The sequence below is a fragment of the Kogia breviceps genome, chromosome 18 (assembly GCF_026419965.1).
Source record: "Kogia breviceps isolate mKogBre1 chromosome 18, mKogBre1 haplotype 1, whole genome shotgun sequence".
In the NCBI taxonomy this organism is placed as follows: domain Eukaryota; kingdom Metazoa; phylum Chordata; class Mammalia; order Artiodactyla; family Physeteridae; genus Kogia; species Kogia breviceps.
The window spans coordinates 5,654,436-5,670,391 of record NC_081327.1 but is presented as its reverse complement, the minus strand read 5'-3'; the positions used below and the strand labels follow the sequence as shown (position 1 = coordinate 5,670,391).

The following is a 15,956-nucleotide window of genomic DNA, read 5'->3' as shown; positions in this document are numbered from 1 at the left end:
TTGGTTCCTTCTTCAGAGCGTTGTTTTGAAGATTGGAGATTATATGTGTCCACGTGGTTCTGGCCTAGCACGTGATGAGTGCTCCACCCATCCATCCATCCATTAACCCATTAATCAATCAGTCAATCAATCCAGCCAGCCATCAATTCATCCGTCTAACCATCTTTCCATTCATCAGTGCATTGATTGATTAATGAATTCATCCAGTAATTAATCCATTTGTCCATTTATCCATGAATCAATCCGCTTATCCATCCATCCATCCAACAAATATTTTCATCTTGTATGTTCCAGGCCCTGAAACAGTTCAATTTTTCTTCTCTCCTCTGGGCTTCAGTTTCTTCTTCTGTAAAACGGATAGACTTGACTCAATCTTCATTCATTCCTTCACTCAGCAAACACCCCCTGATGTTTCCTGTATGTCAGGCTCTTGCATAGGCATTGAGGATACAACCATGAATCAGATGCAGCCCCTGCCTTCCTGGAGCCTTCACTTTCGGAGAGAGGCAGACACGTGCCCAAACAGTCACAGTTCAGGGTGATCAGGGCTGAGAGAAAGGGAGGTACCAGAAGCTATGAGGATTCTGTCATAGCAGTCAAAGTGGGCTGTCACTTTCAGCTGAGGGCATCCAGGAGTGCTTTCCAGAAGAGGCCACTTCTGGGTGGGTTCTAAAGGATGGGTAACTGTATAGCAGATAGAGAGGTGGGTCAGGGCATTGCATATGCCCTGGGGATCAGCTTTGCAAAATCTTGGGGATGAGACAGGCTGGTGTTTTTAATGAAGGGTGGTGTTTGGAAGGCAAGGAGGGCAGTGGCAGGGGGGTGATGAGGCTGGGGGCAGACCCAGCAGGTCCTCTTGTGCTGGGTCCACAGCCTGTGTGTTGTGTGGCCACGGGGAGCCATTGGAGACTGTTGGGCAGGGGAGGGGTGGAGGCCGGTCAGGGTTTTGGGAGAGGTGGAAAAAAGCCATCTGGTGGGCTGTGTTCAGGTGTTCTCAGGCACCGAGGGCAGGGTCCGCATCGAGAAGCAGGCAGACACCAGCAGCTTTGTGATTGAGAGCACGGAGCGAGCTGACCAGGGCCGCTACACCATCAAGGTCACCAACCCCGTCGGCGAGGATGTGGCCACCATCTTCTTGCGGGTTGTGGGTGAGCAGTGGAAGCAAGGGGGCTGAGCCAGGGCGGTTCCCCGAGGCCGTGAGGTGTCCTCTGACCATCCTGCCTCCCCCTCCCCAGACGTCCCAGACCCCCCAGAGGCTGTGCGTGTCACATCGGTTGGAGAAGACTGGGCCACCGTAGTCTGGGAGCCACCCAAGTATGACGGGGGACAGGCGGTCACTGGTGAGTGCCCGTGTGCCACAGTGCCCATGACCTCTGACCTCCCCTGTCCGCCCTGACTTCTCCTGGACCTCCAAGAGTCCTTAGCATTCTCAACGACCACCCTCGGAAACTTGGTTTTCCGCCTTCAAAATCTCACAATCCCTTTTGCCTTCCCTGTCATTCTTTACTCCCCAGCAACCTGGGAACCCTCACTTGGCCTAACAGCCCAGGGTTTACTGTGACTCCTTACGCCCTGATTCATGACCTGTGGCCCTTCTTGATCTCTGACCCCATGATGGGTGACCTCTGACTGCTCTGTGACCCTGAGATCAACTCAAGATTCACGGCCTCAGACCTCTCTGAGTCATGTGACCTTTTGATGTGCCTTTGACTGCCCCAACTGACCTGGGACCCCAGGCCTCCCCGTGACCGACTTCCCACTTCTCTCTGCTTGTGGGGGCCTCCAGGGTACCTCGTGGAGCGGAAGAAGAAGGGCTCTCAGCGCTGGATGAAGCTGAACTTCGAGGTCTTCACGGAGACCACCTATGAGTCCACCAACATGATCGAGGGCATCCTCTACGAGATGCGGGTCTTTGCTGTCAACGCCATCGGGGTCTCCCAGCCCAGCGCCAACACCAAGCCCTTCATGCCTATTGGTGATGCCTCTCTGCGCCCTCACCGAGCCCCCGCCCACCTCTGACCCATGGCCTGCCCGTCACTGACCTCTAACCCTACACCCTGGCCTCTCCTCCCTTGACTCCGCTGATTTCTGTCCCCTCTCATGCAACAACTCAAGACATTGACCCCCCCCCGCCCCAGGCATCCTCCTGACCTCTTCCCGACCCAGTACATCAGCCACCGACCTCTATGATCCTAGACTCCTTGCTGTCCCCCGAATATGTCATTGACCTCTGACCTACCACACAGACACCTATCCCTGCCCTTGGAGACCTCACGATTCCTTGAGATCTTGTTTTAATGACCCGTGATGCCACATCCTTGCTCCCTGACCTCTGGCCCGCCATATCCATCCCTTTCTTGACCAGTGACTCCAGCTCTGACCCCTGAGCCCTCATTTACCCCGCCTCCCCTTTCCCTGGATTCTTACAGCGCCCACAAGTGAACCCCAGCACCTGACGGTGGAGAATGTGACAGACACCACCACCACCCTCAAGTGGCGGCCCCCCGATAGGATTGGGGCCGGTGGCATCGATGGGTACCTGGTGGAGTACTGCGTGGAGGGCTGTGAGTTACCCCGTCTGGCCTGGTGGGGGACAGGGGCACACACAGAGTCCCAGCGGGTGTCCGGTGCAGAGGACTGCAAATAGGGCAGTGCGGGGACAGACCTCTGCCATGGCAGAGGTCAAGCCAGGCCCCCAATGGCCAGCTTGTCCTCTCTCTCTCCCTCTCTCCCTCCCCTACACCCATCCTCCATACCATGATACCTTTTTATCCATCCATCCAAGTATCTATCTACTACCTATGTTCCTCCTCCTCTGTTCTATCTAGTTATCCATTCATCTACCCATCCAACCAATCTTTCATCCATCCATCCATCGTTGCATCCACGTATCCTTCCTTCCTTCCTTCTTTTTCACCTCTTATTTCTCCCTCCCTCCCTTCCTTCTCTCCCTCCCTCCCTTCTTTCCTTCTTTTTTTCCAGTAGCCCACCCAGTCACCCGTCCAACCATCTCTCTATCCATCTGAAAATTTTTTGGATCATTTAACCATCCATCCATCCATCCATCCATCCAGTAACACTTTTGTCATCCATTTTCTACCGCTTCACCACTATGTTCCTTCCCTCCCTCCCGTCCTTCCGTCCATCCGTTTGCCTATGTGACCACCCAACCGTCTAATCATGCATTGTCTCTCCATCTGTCTGTCCATCCACCTATCCGTATTTCCACACATCCCACTCTCAATCCTTCCCAGAACAAACATGTATTGAGCACTGACTCCACGCCAGGCCCAGTGCCCTGGCTCTGGGGATATCTCCGACATGGTCCTCTCACTGGGGAGACAGACAAGATCATGTTGACACTGTATCCCGGGCTTAAGTCACACAGATGTGGCTTCCAATCCTGTCCCTTCACCTCGTAACTGTGTGGCCTTGGGCAAGCCTCTAAGCCTCAGTTTCCTCATCTACAAACGGCGAGAACAGTTTCCATCTTGACGGGATACGGTGACGGTGGAATTTGGGGATGCGTGTCAATGACGGACGGGTGGTCTCCGGTCAGTTTCTTCCTTTTCTCTTCCCAGCGCTCTTTACCCAGTTCCCACCCTTGCCCACCCCTCCCCAATCTGTCTTTCAGGACCTATTATACTTTTGTTAGGGTTCACCCTGTTGATTGTGGGTCTGACTCACCTTGGTTCAACAACCCATTTTTCAAGCAGGAAATCCGAGGCGCTGTCTGTAACTACCACCCCCAATCCCTTACCCTCTCCGAGCCTCAGTTTCCTCGCCTCTAAAATGGGGATAACAGAATGGAGGCAGGAGTTAACGAGCTAACATTGATTAGCTCCAACCTGGTCATAAGAAATGCTCAGGAAATGTCAGTTGCAGCTGTTCACCGCGGTGGGGCCCTAGGCGCCGAAAGGACGCACGCGCAGGGGCCCCCCGGAAGGTCTTGAAGCAAGATTCCCAGCCTCGCTCCTCTCCCGTAGCTGACGAGTGGATCCCTGCTAACACGGAGCTGGTGGACCGCTGTGGCTTCACTGTCAAGAACCTCCCCACGGGAGCCAAGATCACCTTCCGCGTCGTTGGGGTCAACATCGCGGGGCGCAGCCAGCCGGCCACCCTGGCCCAGCCGGTCACCATCCGGGAGATTGTGGGTGAGGACCCCGGACCCCCGACTCTGCTCTCCTAGAGACCAAGTCGGTGTCAGCTTTAGGGCCCCCCCCCGACCACCTCATCGCCCCTGGTCTGTCTGTCCCTCCGTCCGGCGCTGAGCCCCTCCTCGGGTCTGTGTCCTCAGAGCAACCCAAGATCCGGCTGCCCCGCCACCTCCGCCAGACTTACATCCGCAAAGTCGGGGAGCAAATTAACCTCGTCATTCCCTTCCAGGTGCGTCGAGCTGGGGCCGGGGGTGGGGCAGGGGTGAGGGGTCCGCTTCTGCGGGGTGAGACCCGGGCTAACCTCGCCGCCCTCCCCGCCTCCCCGCCCAGGGAAAGCCGAGGCCGAAGGTGGTGTGGACGAAGGGCGGGGCGCCCCTAGACGCCTCCCACGCGCACGTGCGCACCAGCGACATCGACACAGTGTTCTTCGTGCGCCAGGCCGCCCGCTCAGACTCCGGGGAGTACGAGCTCAGCGTGCAGATCGAGAACATGAAGGACACGGCCACCGTGCACATCCGGGTCGTCGGTGCGCGGCCCCGAAGGCCGGGAGGGGATGGAGGCGGCGGCCATGAGAGGGGAGGGAGGAGATGGGAGGAGATGAGGAGGACCCAGGACGGGGGAAAGTGGGGAGGCTGGACCCGCGGAGGGTATGAGGTCGCAGTGGGGCAGAAGGGGAGGAAATGGGAGTGGGGGAAAGCCTAAGAGAGGTCAGAGGGTGTGGGGATGGACAGGGGAGAGGAGGTGAGGCGCTGGGCGTTTAGGGATGCTTGGGGTGACTTATACCACGGCCCCCATCTTCCAGAAAAGGCAGGGCCACCGGAGAACGTGATGGTGAAGGAGGTGTGGGGCACCAACGCGCTGGTGGAGTGGAGGCCCCCCAAGGACGACGGCAACAGTGAGATCACCGGGTATTTCGTCCAGAAAGCCGACAAGAAAACCATGGTGAGAGACTAGAGGGGCCCGGGGCGGAGTGGGCTTTGGGGGAGAAAAGCTGGCCAGATTGTCAGGGCAGGTGTGTTGTTCCCATTTCCCAGCTGGGGAAACTGAGGCACCGGGAAACTTGGGAGAATGGGCCGGGACAGGGAGGAAAGCCTTCTGGCTGAGATTTGGTGCGTAACAGATTTTCCTTTCCTTTTTTTTGGCGGTGCCGGCCCGCTTGAGGGATCTCATTTCCCCGAGCAGGGATTGAACCTGGGCCCAGTAGTGAAAGCCTGGAATCCTATTCCCTAGGCCGCCAGGGAACTCTTTAATAGGTTTTCTTTTTCTTTCTTTTTTTACTGAGGTGAAATTCATCTAGCCAAATTTAGCATTAACCATCTTCAAGTGGCATTTCACACCTTCTCAATGTTGTGCGATCACCCCGCCTATTTAGTTGCAAGACATTTTCATCACCTCAAAAGGAGGCCCCTTGTCCTGGAAGCAGCCACTGCCCTTTCCCTCCCAGCCGGTCCCTGGCGACCCCCATCTGCTTCCTGTTCCCGTGGATTGGCCCCCCCTGGACATTTCTTATGGATACAGTCGCACGCCCCGTGGCCTCTGTGTCTGGCTCCTTTCACTCAGCACCATGTTTACCAGGTTCGCCCACATTGTAGCAGGTATCCGTGCTTCAGTCCTCTTCAGGGCTGAGTACTAGGCCCCGGTTTTTTGTTTGATTTTTGTTGTTGGCTGTGCAGTGCGGCTTGCGGGATCTTAGTTCCCCGACCAGGGATCGAACCTGTGCCCCCTGCAGCGGAAGCGTGGGGTCCTAACCACTGGACCGCCGGGGACGTCCCCTACCAGTCCCTGGTTTGAATGGACCACGTTTTGCTTGTCCGTTCATCCACTGACGGGCACCTGGGGTTGCTCCCACCTTCCGGCCATTGTGAACAGAGCTGCTGAGGAAACGGTGGGTTTTTATGAGCGAGGCGCCCGCTTGGGTCCGTGTCCCTGACTCCCCCGGCCCCTCCCCATCCCCCGTGCCGTAGGAGTGGTTCCACGTCCACGAACACAACCGGCAAACCTCCTGCACCGTGTCAGACCTCATCATGGGCAACGAATACTACTTCCGAGTTTACAGCGAGAACATCTGTGGGATCAGTGACTTGCCTGGCGTCTCCAAGAACACGGCCTGTATCCTCAAGACAGGTATGGCTGCTGCCACCGTGCCGAGGGGGCCGGTCCCAGTTCCCCGTCTCTCTCTGTTTTTTTTTTTTTTTTTTAATTATTATTATTTTTATTGGAGTAGAGTTGATTTACAATGTTGTGTTAGTTTCAGGTGTACAGCAAAGTGAATCAGTTACACGTATACAGATATCCGTTCTTTTTCAGATTCTTTTCCCTTATAGGTTATTAGAGTATTGAGTAGAGCTCCCTGTGCTCTACAATAGGTCCTTGTTGGTTATCTGTTTTATATATTAGTCTCCCTCCCTGACTCAACGTTGATGGCACCTGGTGCCGGAGGAGAGGTGGTCCGGGGGCACTGAGGAGCAGTCCCCTTACAGGTGTATCGCCCCTCCCCCAGGTACCCCCTTCAAAGTGCCCGCCTACAAGGAGCATGACTTCCGAACGCCTCCCAAGTTCCTGACGCCTCTACACGACCGCGTGGTCGTGGCCGGTTATGCTGCAGCTCTCAACTGTGCCGTCAGAGGCTACCCGAAGGTGTGTGTAGGGAGGGGGGTGTGTGGGGGGGCGGGGGTGTGCGTGCGTGTAGCGTGTGTTAAGTGTAACCCTGTAGGGAAATCTTCACCAAGCTGAAGCCCCATTGCCTGCCCGCCACGCGGGCTCTTCCTCCCTCAGTTCTTTCTCTGTCTGCTCGTGGGATTTGCTCACTTTTTTTTTTTTCGGTACGTGGGCCTCTCACCGCCGCGGCCTCTCCCGTCGCGGAGCACAGGCTCCGGACGCGCAGGCCCAGCGGCCATGGTTCACGGGCCCAGCCGCTCCGCGGCACGTGGGATCCTCCCGGACCGGGGCACGAGCCCGCGTCCCCTGCGTCGGCAGGCGGACTCTCAACCACTGCGCCACCAGGGAAGCCTGGATTTGCTCACTTTTAACCCACTTCCTGTCTCTCTGCTCTAACCAGAGTCCAAGTCTCAGCTCACTACACTCTGACTTCCCTCAAAAACAGAAACCTGGGTCCCCCTGGTGGCGCAGTGGTTGAGAGTCCGCCTGCCGATGCAGGGGACGCGGGTTCGTGCCCCGGTCCGGGAGGATCCCACGTGCCGCGGAGCGGCTGGGCCCGTGAGCCATGGCCGCTGAGCCCGCGCGTCCGGAGCCTGTGCTCCGCGACGGGAGAGGCTGCGGCGGTGAGACGCCCGCATACCGCAAAAAAAACCCCAACAACACAGAAACCTTTGGGGCAGAGGGGGTCTAAACCTGCAGGGCTGCTTGGCGTCTTCCTGCCCTATCTGGTTTCCAGACTGCTGTCTGGGAATGTGCAAACTTGCAACCTTGAACTCCAAGGACCCACCTAGACCAGTGGCTAGCAAACTACGGCCCTGGGGCCAAATCCGCCTGCCACCGGGTTCTCTAAGATATATATATATTTTGTCTGTGCCACGTGGCTTGTGGGATCTTAGTTCCCTGACCAGGGATTGAACCTGGGGCCTGGCAGTGAAACTGCCGAGTGCCAACCACTGGACCAAAAGGGGATAAATAATTTTTTAAACTTTTTTTCTTTTTCGTTATTTTGCTTTCATGTTAATGGTTTGTGTGTGGTCCATGACCCAGAGACCACAGAGCCCCAAAAGCCTAAAATATTGACTGCCTGGCCCTTTCGACACATTTTGCCAATTTTTAGCGTCAGCTCCTGCGGCATCCCGTGGATTCTTTCCTTCACCTCCGCCATCACCGCTGTCCACCGCTTTATTCACTCACTCCATCCATTCATTCATTCCGCTCACTTCCTCACCAATCCATTCATTCATTCAGTTCATTCATTCGCTTCATCTATTTACATCATTCATTCATTCATTCAACACACGTTTTCAGAGGCTTTCTACGTGCTGGTGATTTGAACAAGGAGTTCCCGTATGTTGGGGGAGACCGCCATTCCTCCGAAGTCACACAAATGACTATAAAATTACAAAGGGTGGCGAGTGTGCTAGGGAAACGCAGGCAGTTGTGGGGGTGTAAAGTGGCGCATTCCTGTTCCAGTCCAGGACCCGGGAAGTGACAGGGGAACTGAGACCTGAAAGACAGGCAGGCACTGGTTAGGTGGAAAGAGGAGAGAAGAGCAGTACTGGAAGAGGCAAGAGCCAGTGCCAAGGTCCTGAGGTGGGAGCCTGTCTGGTCTGCGGGAGGGGCAGTGAGGCAGCCCGTGTGGGTGGAGCAGACGGAAGGAGGGGGTGGCAGGTGAGGGCAGAGGAGCAATGGGGCCAAATCATGCAGGGCCCTGTGGGCCGCCACAAGGAGCGGGCTCTTCCTCTTACTGAAGAGGAGACTGAGGGTCAGAGAGGAGAAGTGACTCATCCAAGGTCAGCCAGTCAAAATCAGGGGGTGGCACAGCCTAAAGGAGAACCAGACCCGCCTCCCAAGGCCCACGTTGCTGTATCCGCCAGGGTGCCCTCTGTCACACGGCTTCCCCTCCCGCTCTCCCCAACAGCCCAAGGTGGTCTGGATGAAGAACAAGATGGAAATCGGCGGAGATCCCAGGTTCCTGGTGAACAACTACCAGGGGGTCCTGACGCTGAACATCCGCCGCCCGTCCTCCTTCGACTCGGGCACTTACTCGTGTCTGGCCGTCAACGAGCTGGGGGAGGCCCTGGCCGAGTGCAAGCTGGAAGTCCGAAGTGAGCAGGGGGCGGCCCCGGCGCTCCGCCCGCCCGACCCTCACCCACTCCCCTTACCAAGCTAACGGGAGGCCGGTGCCGAGCAGGGCTGAGGCCAGAGCCTAGGCAGACCCGGGCCGATTCACACCCCGGCAGGATGTTTCGGGGTGACACGTGGGGGAGGGAAGGCAGCACAGCGAGGGCGCCTGACCCGGCCTGGGCGGGAGTCTGAGGTTTTCCAAAGGAGCTGAAGGACAAATAAGAGGTGAATGAGGGCGAGAAGAACTTAGCAAGTGATCGCGGAGGCGTCCAGTGTGCGGGGGGAGGTGTGCGGCGCAGCACCGAAACCAACGTGGGTAGTGGCAGAGGACGGGGGGGCTGTGGGAGCCCCGAAAAATGAGCCCCCTCCAGAGCCTGTCCCTGTGCCCCTCCTGTCCCCACCTCTCTGCCCCACAGCCCCAGCCTCATCTGTCCTCCTTCCTGAATTCCGCCCCGGCCTCCTCTCGGGTCTCAGGGCCTCCAGTCTCTCTCTCCGGTTCCACCTCCTGGCCCTAGAGGGTGCCTGGCCCGTATCCACTGGTGACCTGCTCACAGCCCTCCCAGGGCCCCCCAGCAGCCCCAGAACCCTTTGTCCTGGGGTCATGGTCCTGCCTGTGCCGCCCCCAGCCCCTCTCCAGCCTCAAGCGCCCCCATGTTCCAGCCACACCGAGCAGTTGGCGGTCGGACAAACTGGCTGTGCCTTCTCCTGCTCCTGGGACTTTGCACGTGCTTTTCCCTCTACCCAGAACGCTCTTCCTTGCATCCTCCGCCTCGGGCTTCAGTCCAACAAGCAGCCACCAGCCGAGACTCGTGGGGAGGCCACTAACCAAGCCCCTCAGAGGCGACTGACGTTCACAGGGGCTTCCAGAGTCCCTCCCTGGCTCTGATGACAGCCCAGTAGACAGAAGGGGCTGCAGACCCTTAGCAAAGCGTCCAGAGGGGTCACTCCAAGCACCTCCGGCCTGTCATTCTGAAGCACTGATCTGCCAGGCCGACCTACTGATAATTCCCAGGGTTCTGCAGTCCCCCTTATCCACTATTGAACCTGCTCAGAAATAGCCCTACTTCAGGATTCCAGTGACGGCTGGCCTCCAGCAGCTGCTCTGTAGTGAGAACGTCCCAGTTTGGGGTTCACAACTACAGGAATCAGGGCTCTATGGAGTTGGGTTGACCAGGTGCCGAGCTAGGTGATGAAGGAAAAGCCTGCTCCCGCATGCTGGTCAAGCGAATCCAGCGGGCAGAGGGCCGGGGGCAGGGGTGGGTGGTGGTCGGGACAAGCATTTTTACCCCCCTTTTCTGTTTTCCCCCCACAGTGCCGCAGTGAAGCTCTCTCTTCCACCTGCCAAGATAACTGGCTGCTGAGTCCTAACCCGGACCTTCCCCAACACGTTTCCCTTTCCCGAGTTATCAATGAGAAGATCATAGTCTTGTCTTGGACTCCCATATGTCTGTCCTTCTTGAGTCTGTAGCCCTGCCTTCCTCCTCCTGTGGGGCTTAGTCACCTGGGGCTGGGTGATGGGGACAGCCAGGTTGGAATGGCAACCACGATGAGGCAGCCCTGATGAAACAGACCGCAGTGAGGCCGCCATCTTGGAACAGCTACTTTAGCGCGGCTACCGCGTTGCCATGGCAACTACAAAACCACGGGTGGACCTGACACCCTGTGGAGGCAGCTCTGTTAGACGAGCTACTGTGAGTGGGGAGGAGGTGGGCTGGCTGCAGGGGCGATGCAGTGGGCAGAGAAGAACCAAAGGCTAGACTGGGGAGGGCTACTCTAGTGAGGTGGCCATGATGGAATGGTGGGCGCTGGGCCTCAGTGGTGGCCCGAGGAGCCAACCACCATAAGCAGAAGGCCGCGCTGGGGCGGCCATACTGGAAGAGCTGTTTCTGCCATTGGTGACGGTGGGGAAACTGCTCGTGACCGGGTTGTTGGTTCTTTTTTTTTTTTTTTTTTGTTTTGTTTTGTTTTTTGTTTTTTTGCGATACGCGGGCCTCTCACTGTTGTGGCCTCTCCCGTTGCGGAGCACAGGCTCCGGACGCGCAGGCTCAGTGGCCATGGCTCACGGGCCCAGCCGCTCCGCGGCACGTGGGATCTTCCCGGACCGGGGCACGAGCCCGTGTCCCCTGCATCGGCAGGCGGACTCTCAACCACTGCGCCACCAGGGAAGCCCCGGGTTGTTGGTTCTTAAGTGGCCGATCTTTATTCACTTTAATAATTCATCTGTCCGGCCCCGAGGTAGGGTACACTTTGATCTCTGCTCTTTTAGTGACCTCAAAATAATGTTGGAGGAATCAGAGTCCCCAGAGTTCAGAGGTCTGTGGATCCAGTCTGGATTCCATGGCTTGAAGCTGGGTACAAGAGAGAGTCTGTCTCAGAGGCCTTGACTGCGGATGCACCTGCCGTTTGGGGGTGGGTGAGTGGGCACTCTGTACTGCCTGGGAAGCTGGGTGTCTCAAGAGTCAAGGGGAGCGAGGCTGGGGTGGGGGGATGCCCAGTTAGGAAATCATCACCACTTTCGCTGGTGCGCCAAGGTCCTGCAGACCTTGCCCTGCTTTTGAGAGCCTCCTGTCCTCTGGGTACAGATGCCACAGCCTGTCAGGACTTAGGAGTCTGGGCTCCTGGTCACCTCCACTCTCAGACACAGGCATCCAGGTCCCAGGCCCTCCTCCCTCAGACCCAGAAGTCCAGGCCCCCGACCCCTCCTCCCTCAGACGCAGGGGTCCAGGCCCCCGGCCCCTCCCCCCTCAGACCCAGGAGTCCAGGCCCCCGGCCCTGCCTCCCTCAGACCCAGGAGTCCAGGCCCCCGGCCCCTCCCCCCTCAGACCCAGGAGTCCCGCCCCCGGCCCCGCCCATGTCCCTCTCCCCCGTCCTTGCAGCCCCGCCCTCCTCCGCTCACCTCCTCCGCCCACTTCCTCCTGCTCGGTCAGATCCTCGTCCTCGTCTTCCTCCCCGTTGTCCTCCAGCGCCTAGTACTCCTGCGTGAAGGGTACGGCTCCCTGGGCCGAATGGAAGCGCAGGCGGTAGAGCAGCCGCACCCACTGGCCGAACTCGCGGTCGCGGGTCTCCGGCGGGGCCCGCAGCTGCAGGTAGAAGGCGCGGCCGGTGCGGAACTTGACCTTGAGTTGCCAGCGGCTTTCGTCGTGGACGAAGAGCTGGACGAACTGCAAGGGGAACAGCCTGGCGGGCGGAAGGGGCGGCCTCAGCGTCTGATCCTCCCCGGCTCCGCAGCGCCCACCCCAGCGCCCCTCTCCCCGCCGGGAAGGATCCTTTTCCACTTTCTCTGCCTCTTGCATTTTATCCATCCCCATTTTCTTTCCATACACAGAGCCCATCCGTGTCTCCCGCTGGTCCTCCCTCCTAAACGCGAAACTCAGATTGCTGCTTACCTGACATTTCCATTTGTATGCTGGATCGACATCGGACACATAAAATGTCCAACAGCCACATTCCTGACCTTCTCCCAACCCCCAAGCTGCTCCTCTTCGTCTTCCCCATCTTAACTACATCCTCCCACTTGCTCAGTCAGAAACCGTGGGAGTCGACTTTTTCACATTCTTAGCCAATCCTGCCAAATCCTGATGGCTCCACCGTTAAAATGCAGTCACAGCACGACGATTTCTAAGTCCCTCCACCAGCCGCCCCCGACCCCCGCCGTCCAGCCACCGTAATTTCCCGCCTTCACCCCAGTCTGTTCCCATGCGGCCGCCAGAGGGCGCCAATCAACACCCGCATTAGCTCAAATCCCTCCCGTGGCTCAGAGTAAAAGAGTCCTCGCCTTGACTACAACAAGGCCCTGCGGGATCTGCCCCCTTTGTTCCCTCGCTACCCTCCCCTCCCACCCACTCTCCTCGCCTACTCGGCTCCAGCCATACTGGTCTCACTGTCCCATAAACACCTGCCAGGCTTGGTCCTACCTCAGGACCCTTGCACAGGCCTTTCCCTCTGTCATCCTCCAGCCATCCCCATAAGCCTGGCCCCTTCCTCTCTTAGAGAAGATCTGTTTACAACCTCCGGCCTATATACAACCACACTTGCCCTTGCAGACCTCCCCATGCCCCATTTGTCTCCACAGACCTCACCCACTGGACAAATTGACATCTATTCTGTCTGCTTTCCTAGTAGAAGGTGAGCTTGAGGGCAGAGATTTTTGGTCCAATTTTGTTCAGTGCTGCTTCTGTAGTACCCAGAGCTGACCCACGGTCAGTGCTGAGTGAATGCTTGTGGAGTATCTGAATAAAGGAATTGCTCAGGCCCCCAGCCTAATTCAAGGTCCAACAAGGCAGTGGAGGAAACAATCCAGACAGGATGGGTAACTTGGCCCAGATCACACAGCAGGGATTTGAACCCAAGTCTTACCCGTGTTCTTAACAATACTGGGTAGCCACATACCACCCCCCTCAGGCCCTGCAAGACTACCTCTAGCAACTGGTCTTACAGACACCCTCGCAGCTGAGCACATGGATGTCCCCTGCCTGCCACACTGCCCAAGGCACAGGACACATCAGAGTCCCTCAGTAGGCAACTCGATCTATTAGTATGTTCCCCAAATGGAAGAATAACAGCTGACATTTCCAGAGCGCATACTTTGTGCCAGGCGCTGTTCCAAGGGTTTTACAGACATTTACTTAGTTTATCCCCTGACAGCCCTGGAAAGTGGGCTCTCCTCTTGTCCTCATGTTGCTGATGAGGAAACTGAGGCCCAGATGGGTAGGAAACGTGGCCAAAGACAGTGAAGAAGAGGTGAAGCCAGGATTTGAAACCAGGCTGTCTGAAGGCGGCCATTCGTTCAAGGACATTCCCTATTACATCATCACAGCAAGAGGCTGGATGCAAGCTAGGTGTCCAAGGAGACGGAGTTTGTTGAATTGTGTGTGTCCAAAAATAGATGTGTGTGCACTGGCACAGAAGCACTAGGGGCTGGAAGCTGGTTAGAAGTGAGGGGCTGGGGGATGTGTCTTGAGGCTGAGTTGGCAGAGCAAGCTCAGTGATGTTACTTAAATGGTATGTTTTCTCTGGGGCTGGGAGGGGAGGGTGCTGAAGGAGATGATGAGGGTCAAAGCCCTCCTCTCAACACCATCCTTAGCATCCTTCCAACTGCAGGTTGTGACTCATATGGTGGGATACGATTAGCATTGAAAAGAAAAGGAAGATGGTAGAGAATGTCCCAGAACAAGGTTCCGGCATCAGAATACTGCTTTGTGAAATGTTTTAAACTTATTCGGGGGGGGGGGGGGGGTGACAAATAAAGGCTGTAAGTGGCATCAAATTTGTTCAGGTCAGAAGCAGATTCTACCACCAAATGAGTTTCATCCAAAATTGCAGACAAAGGATTGTGTGCATGCATGCGTGTGTACGTGACAATGGGACTCCATCCTTCCTTCCTTCCTTCCCTCCCTTCCCCCGTCCCCCTTTCTTTCATTAACTGTGAGATGTAGCCAAAAAAGTGAAAGCCACCAGCAGAATGTTTCTGGAAATATACTCTATGCCTGTTAATGTCTTGGTATTTGCAGCTGGAGTTGGAGACAGGAGCCTAGGATGGAAGAAAAGTATATTTTGTGCTATGTGTGTTTTGTACCTTGGAGTGTATTTGCATTAATTTTTCAATGAAAAAAACAAAGACCTGAAGGGGCAGTGTGGAGTGTGGCCCAGGAGCTCCAGAATCGTGAGGTCAGCAATCCTGAGGAGCCCAAAGTTCTGATGCCAGGCCACCCCGGACCCACTGTGGGCCCCTGGGCAAGTGGCTCCCCTCTCTGGGCCTCAGTTTTTCTTATGGATGGGCCTAAGGGGCCCCACCACATGACAGTAGGAGGTCAGAGAAGAGATGATGTGCATGGTCAAGGGAAGGGGACGCCTGGCATGCAGGAAGTGCTGCATAAATGGTCATTCTCCTGATCCCTGCCAGGGTGTAGCTGAGGACAGTCCCCCTCATGTCTATCTATCCCTGATTCCTGGCCCCTGTGGATGGCCCTGTCCTTGTTCTCCTGGATGGACAGTAGCCCAGAGAAGGCTAGCAGCCATCCATGGCTCCTGGCCCTGGAGGTCGTGTGCGTGAAAGGAGGTGCTGCAGAGGGCCTAGGATGCCCAGAGCTGGGGAGGAAGGTCTAGGCTGGGGTGGGGGCAGTCACCCGAAGAGCTGCAGGCATCCGTTCTCCTTGGCAGGGCCCGCCAGAAGCAACAGGTCTGGGAGTTCCAGGGCTGGACTGGAGGCTGCCACCCCCATGGTGACCTTGTTGGCAACTTCTCCTAACCGGGTCACCTGGGGCCGGCGGGGGGGTGGTGGTCAGAGGTTAGAAGCCAGATAGATGGGGGGCGGGATTGGGGAGGGATCAGGAATTTTGGTAGGGTTAAGGGTCAGGAACCAAGTAAGTTAACCACCAAGACGGGGATCAGAGATCCTGGGGTCAAAGGTCAAGAGTCATATGGGTATGAAGTCAGGGAAAATGGACCGAGGGAATCAAAGGCCAGGGCTCATAAGGCAGCAGGAATCTCAGGAGGTGGGCATTAGGAGGAGTGATCAGAAATAGGGCAAACAGAGGTTCCCCAAGTCAGGAGGCCGGGGCTCAGGCCTGGGCTCGGAGGGCCCTGGGGCTCCACACCTGCACGAAGTTGCTCTCAAAGGTGGGTAAATCCCGCAGCTGGTCGAACTCGCCGCTCAGGAGATGGCGCTGGAGCCGTCCCGGCCGGCGCGTGGGACGGGCTGGAACCAGGGGGCGTTCTACATGGGCGGCAAAGTTCGCAGGTCTGTTTCAGGAGGCTGGGCCAAGGTCCCCGGGTCAGCCCCGCGCTGAGGGTAGAGGGTTCCCGGCTACCGGTCTCCGTATAGCAGGCTCCATCCCTCACCTGGTCCAACCCCTCCAGGCCCGGCTCCGCCTCTCACCTGCCATCCCACCTGGTCCCGCCTCACCTGCTCCACCAGGGGCCGGCTTAGGCTCATGCCCCGGTTTCATCGCAACGCCCCGCCCCTTGGGGGGGAGCGGAGGGAGGTGCCCACGGAGAAAACGGGAGGGCGGGGCC

At 57.2% G+C, this 15,956-nt stretch overlaps 2 protein-coding genes across 13 annotated transcripts in view; one reads left to right on the top strand and one right to left on the bottom strand.

Annotated features, from left to right (window-relative positions):
• The window catches only part of MYBPC2 (myosin binding protein C2), a 25,502-nt gene extending 15,118 nt beyond the window's left edge, over positions 1-10,384 (top strand). For both annotated transcript variants that reach the window (XM_059044033.2, XM_067018763.1), the window contains exons 17-28: positions 989-1,148; positions 1,236-1,340; positions 1,787-1,975; positions 2,430-2,564; positions 3,987-4,154; positions 4,298-4,386; positions 4,488-4,683; positions 4,960-5,099; positions 6,122-6,281; positions 6,658-6,794; positions 8,737-8,923; positions 10,255-10,384. In XM_059044033.2, the coding sequence (XP_058900016.1) occupies positions 989-1,148; positions 1,236-1,340; positions 1,787-1,975; positions 2,430-2,564; positions 3,987-4,154; positions 4,298-4,386; positions 4,488-4,683; positions 4,960-5,099; positions 6,122-6,281; positions 6,658-6,794; positions 8,737-8,923; positions 10,255-10,265 (1,677 nt within the window). In that variant the 3' untranslated portion in view covers positions 10,266-10,384. The remainder of the gene's footprint in view (positions 1-988; positions 1,149-1,235; positions 1,341-1,786; positions 1,976-2,429; positions 2,565-3,986; positions 4,155-4,297; positions 4,387-4,487; positions 4,684-4,959; positions 5,100-6,121; positions 6,282-6,657; positions 6,795-8,736; positions 8,924-10,254) is intronic.
• Positions 573-15,956, bottom strand: GARIN5A (golgi associated RAB2 interactor 5A). Of its 11 annotated transcripts, none has more exons than XM_067018971.1 (5): positions 15,783-15,956; positions 15,539-15,657; positions 15,068-15,198; positions 11,839-12,119; positions 5,437-6,028 (listed from the first exon to the last, which is right to left on the bottom strand). In XM_067018971.1, exons 1-4 carry the CDS (start codon positions 15,874-15,876, stop codon positions 11,909-11,911), a joined length of 555 nt encoding a protein of 184 aa, XP_066875072.1. In that variant the 5' UTR covers positions 15,877-15,956; the 3' UTR covers positions 5,437-6,028; positions 11,839-11,908. The 11 variants fall into 11 exon arrangements, with proteins under 11 accessions (XP_066875069.1, XP_066875072.1, XP_066875068.1 ...); XM_067018963.1 differs by lacking the exons at positions 5,437-6,028; positions 15,068-15,198 and adding exons at positions 7,466-8,322; positions 8,981-9,149; XM_067018970.1 differs by lacking the exon at positions 5,437-6,028 and adding an exon at positions 8,981-9,149.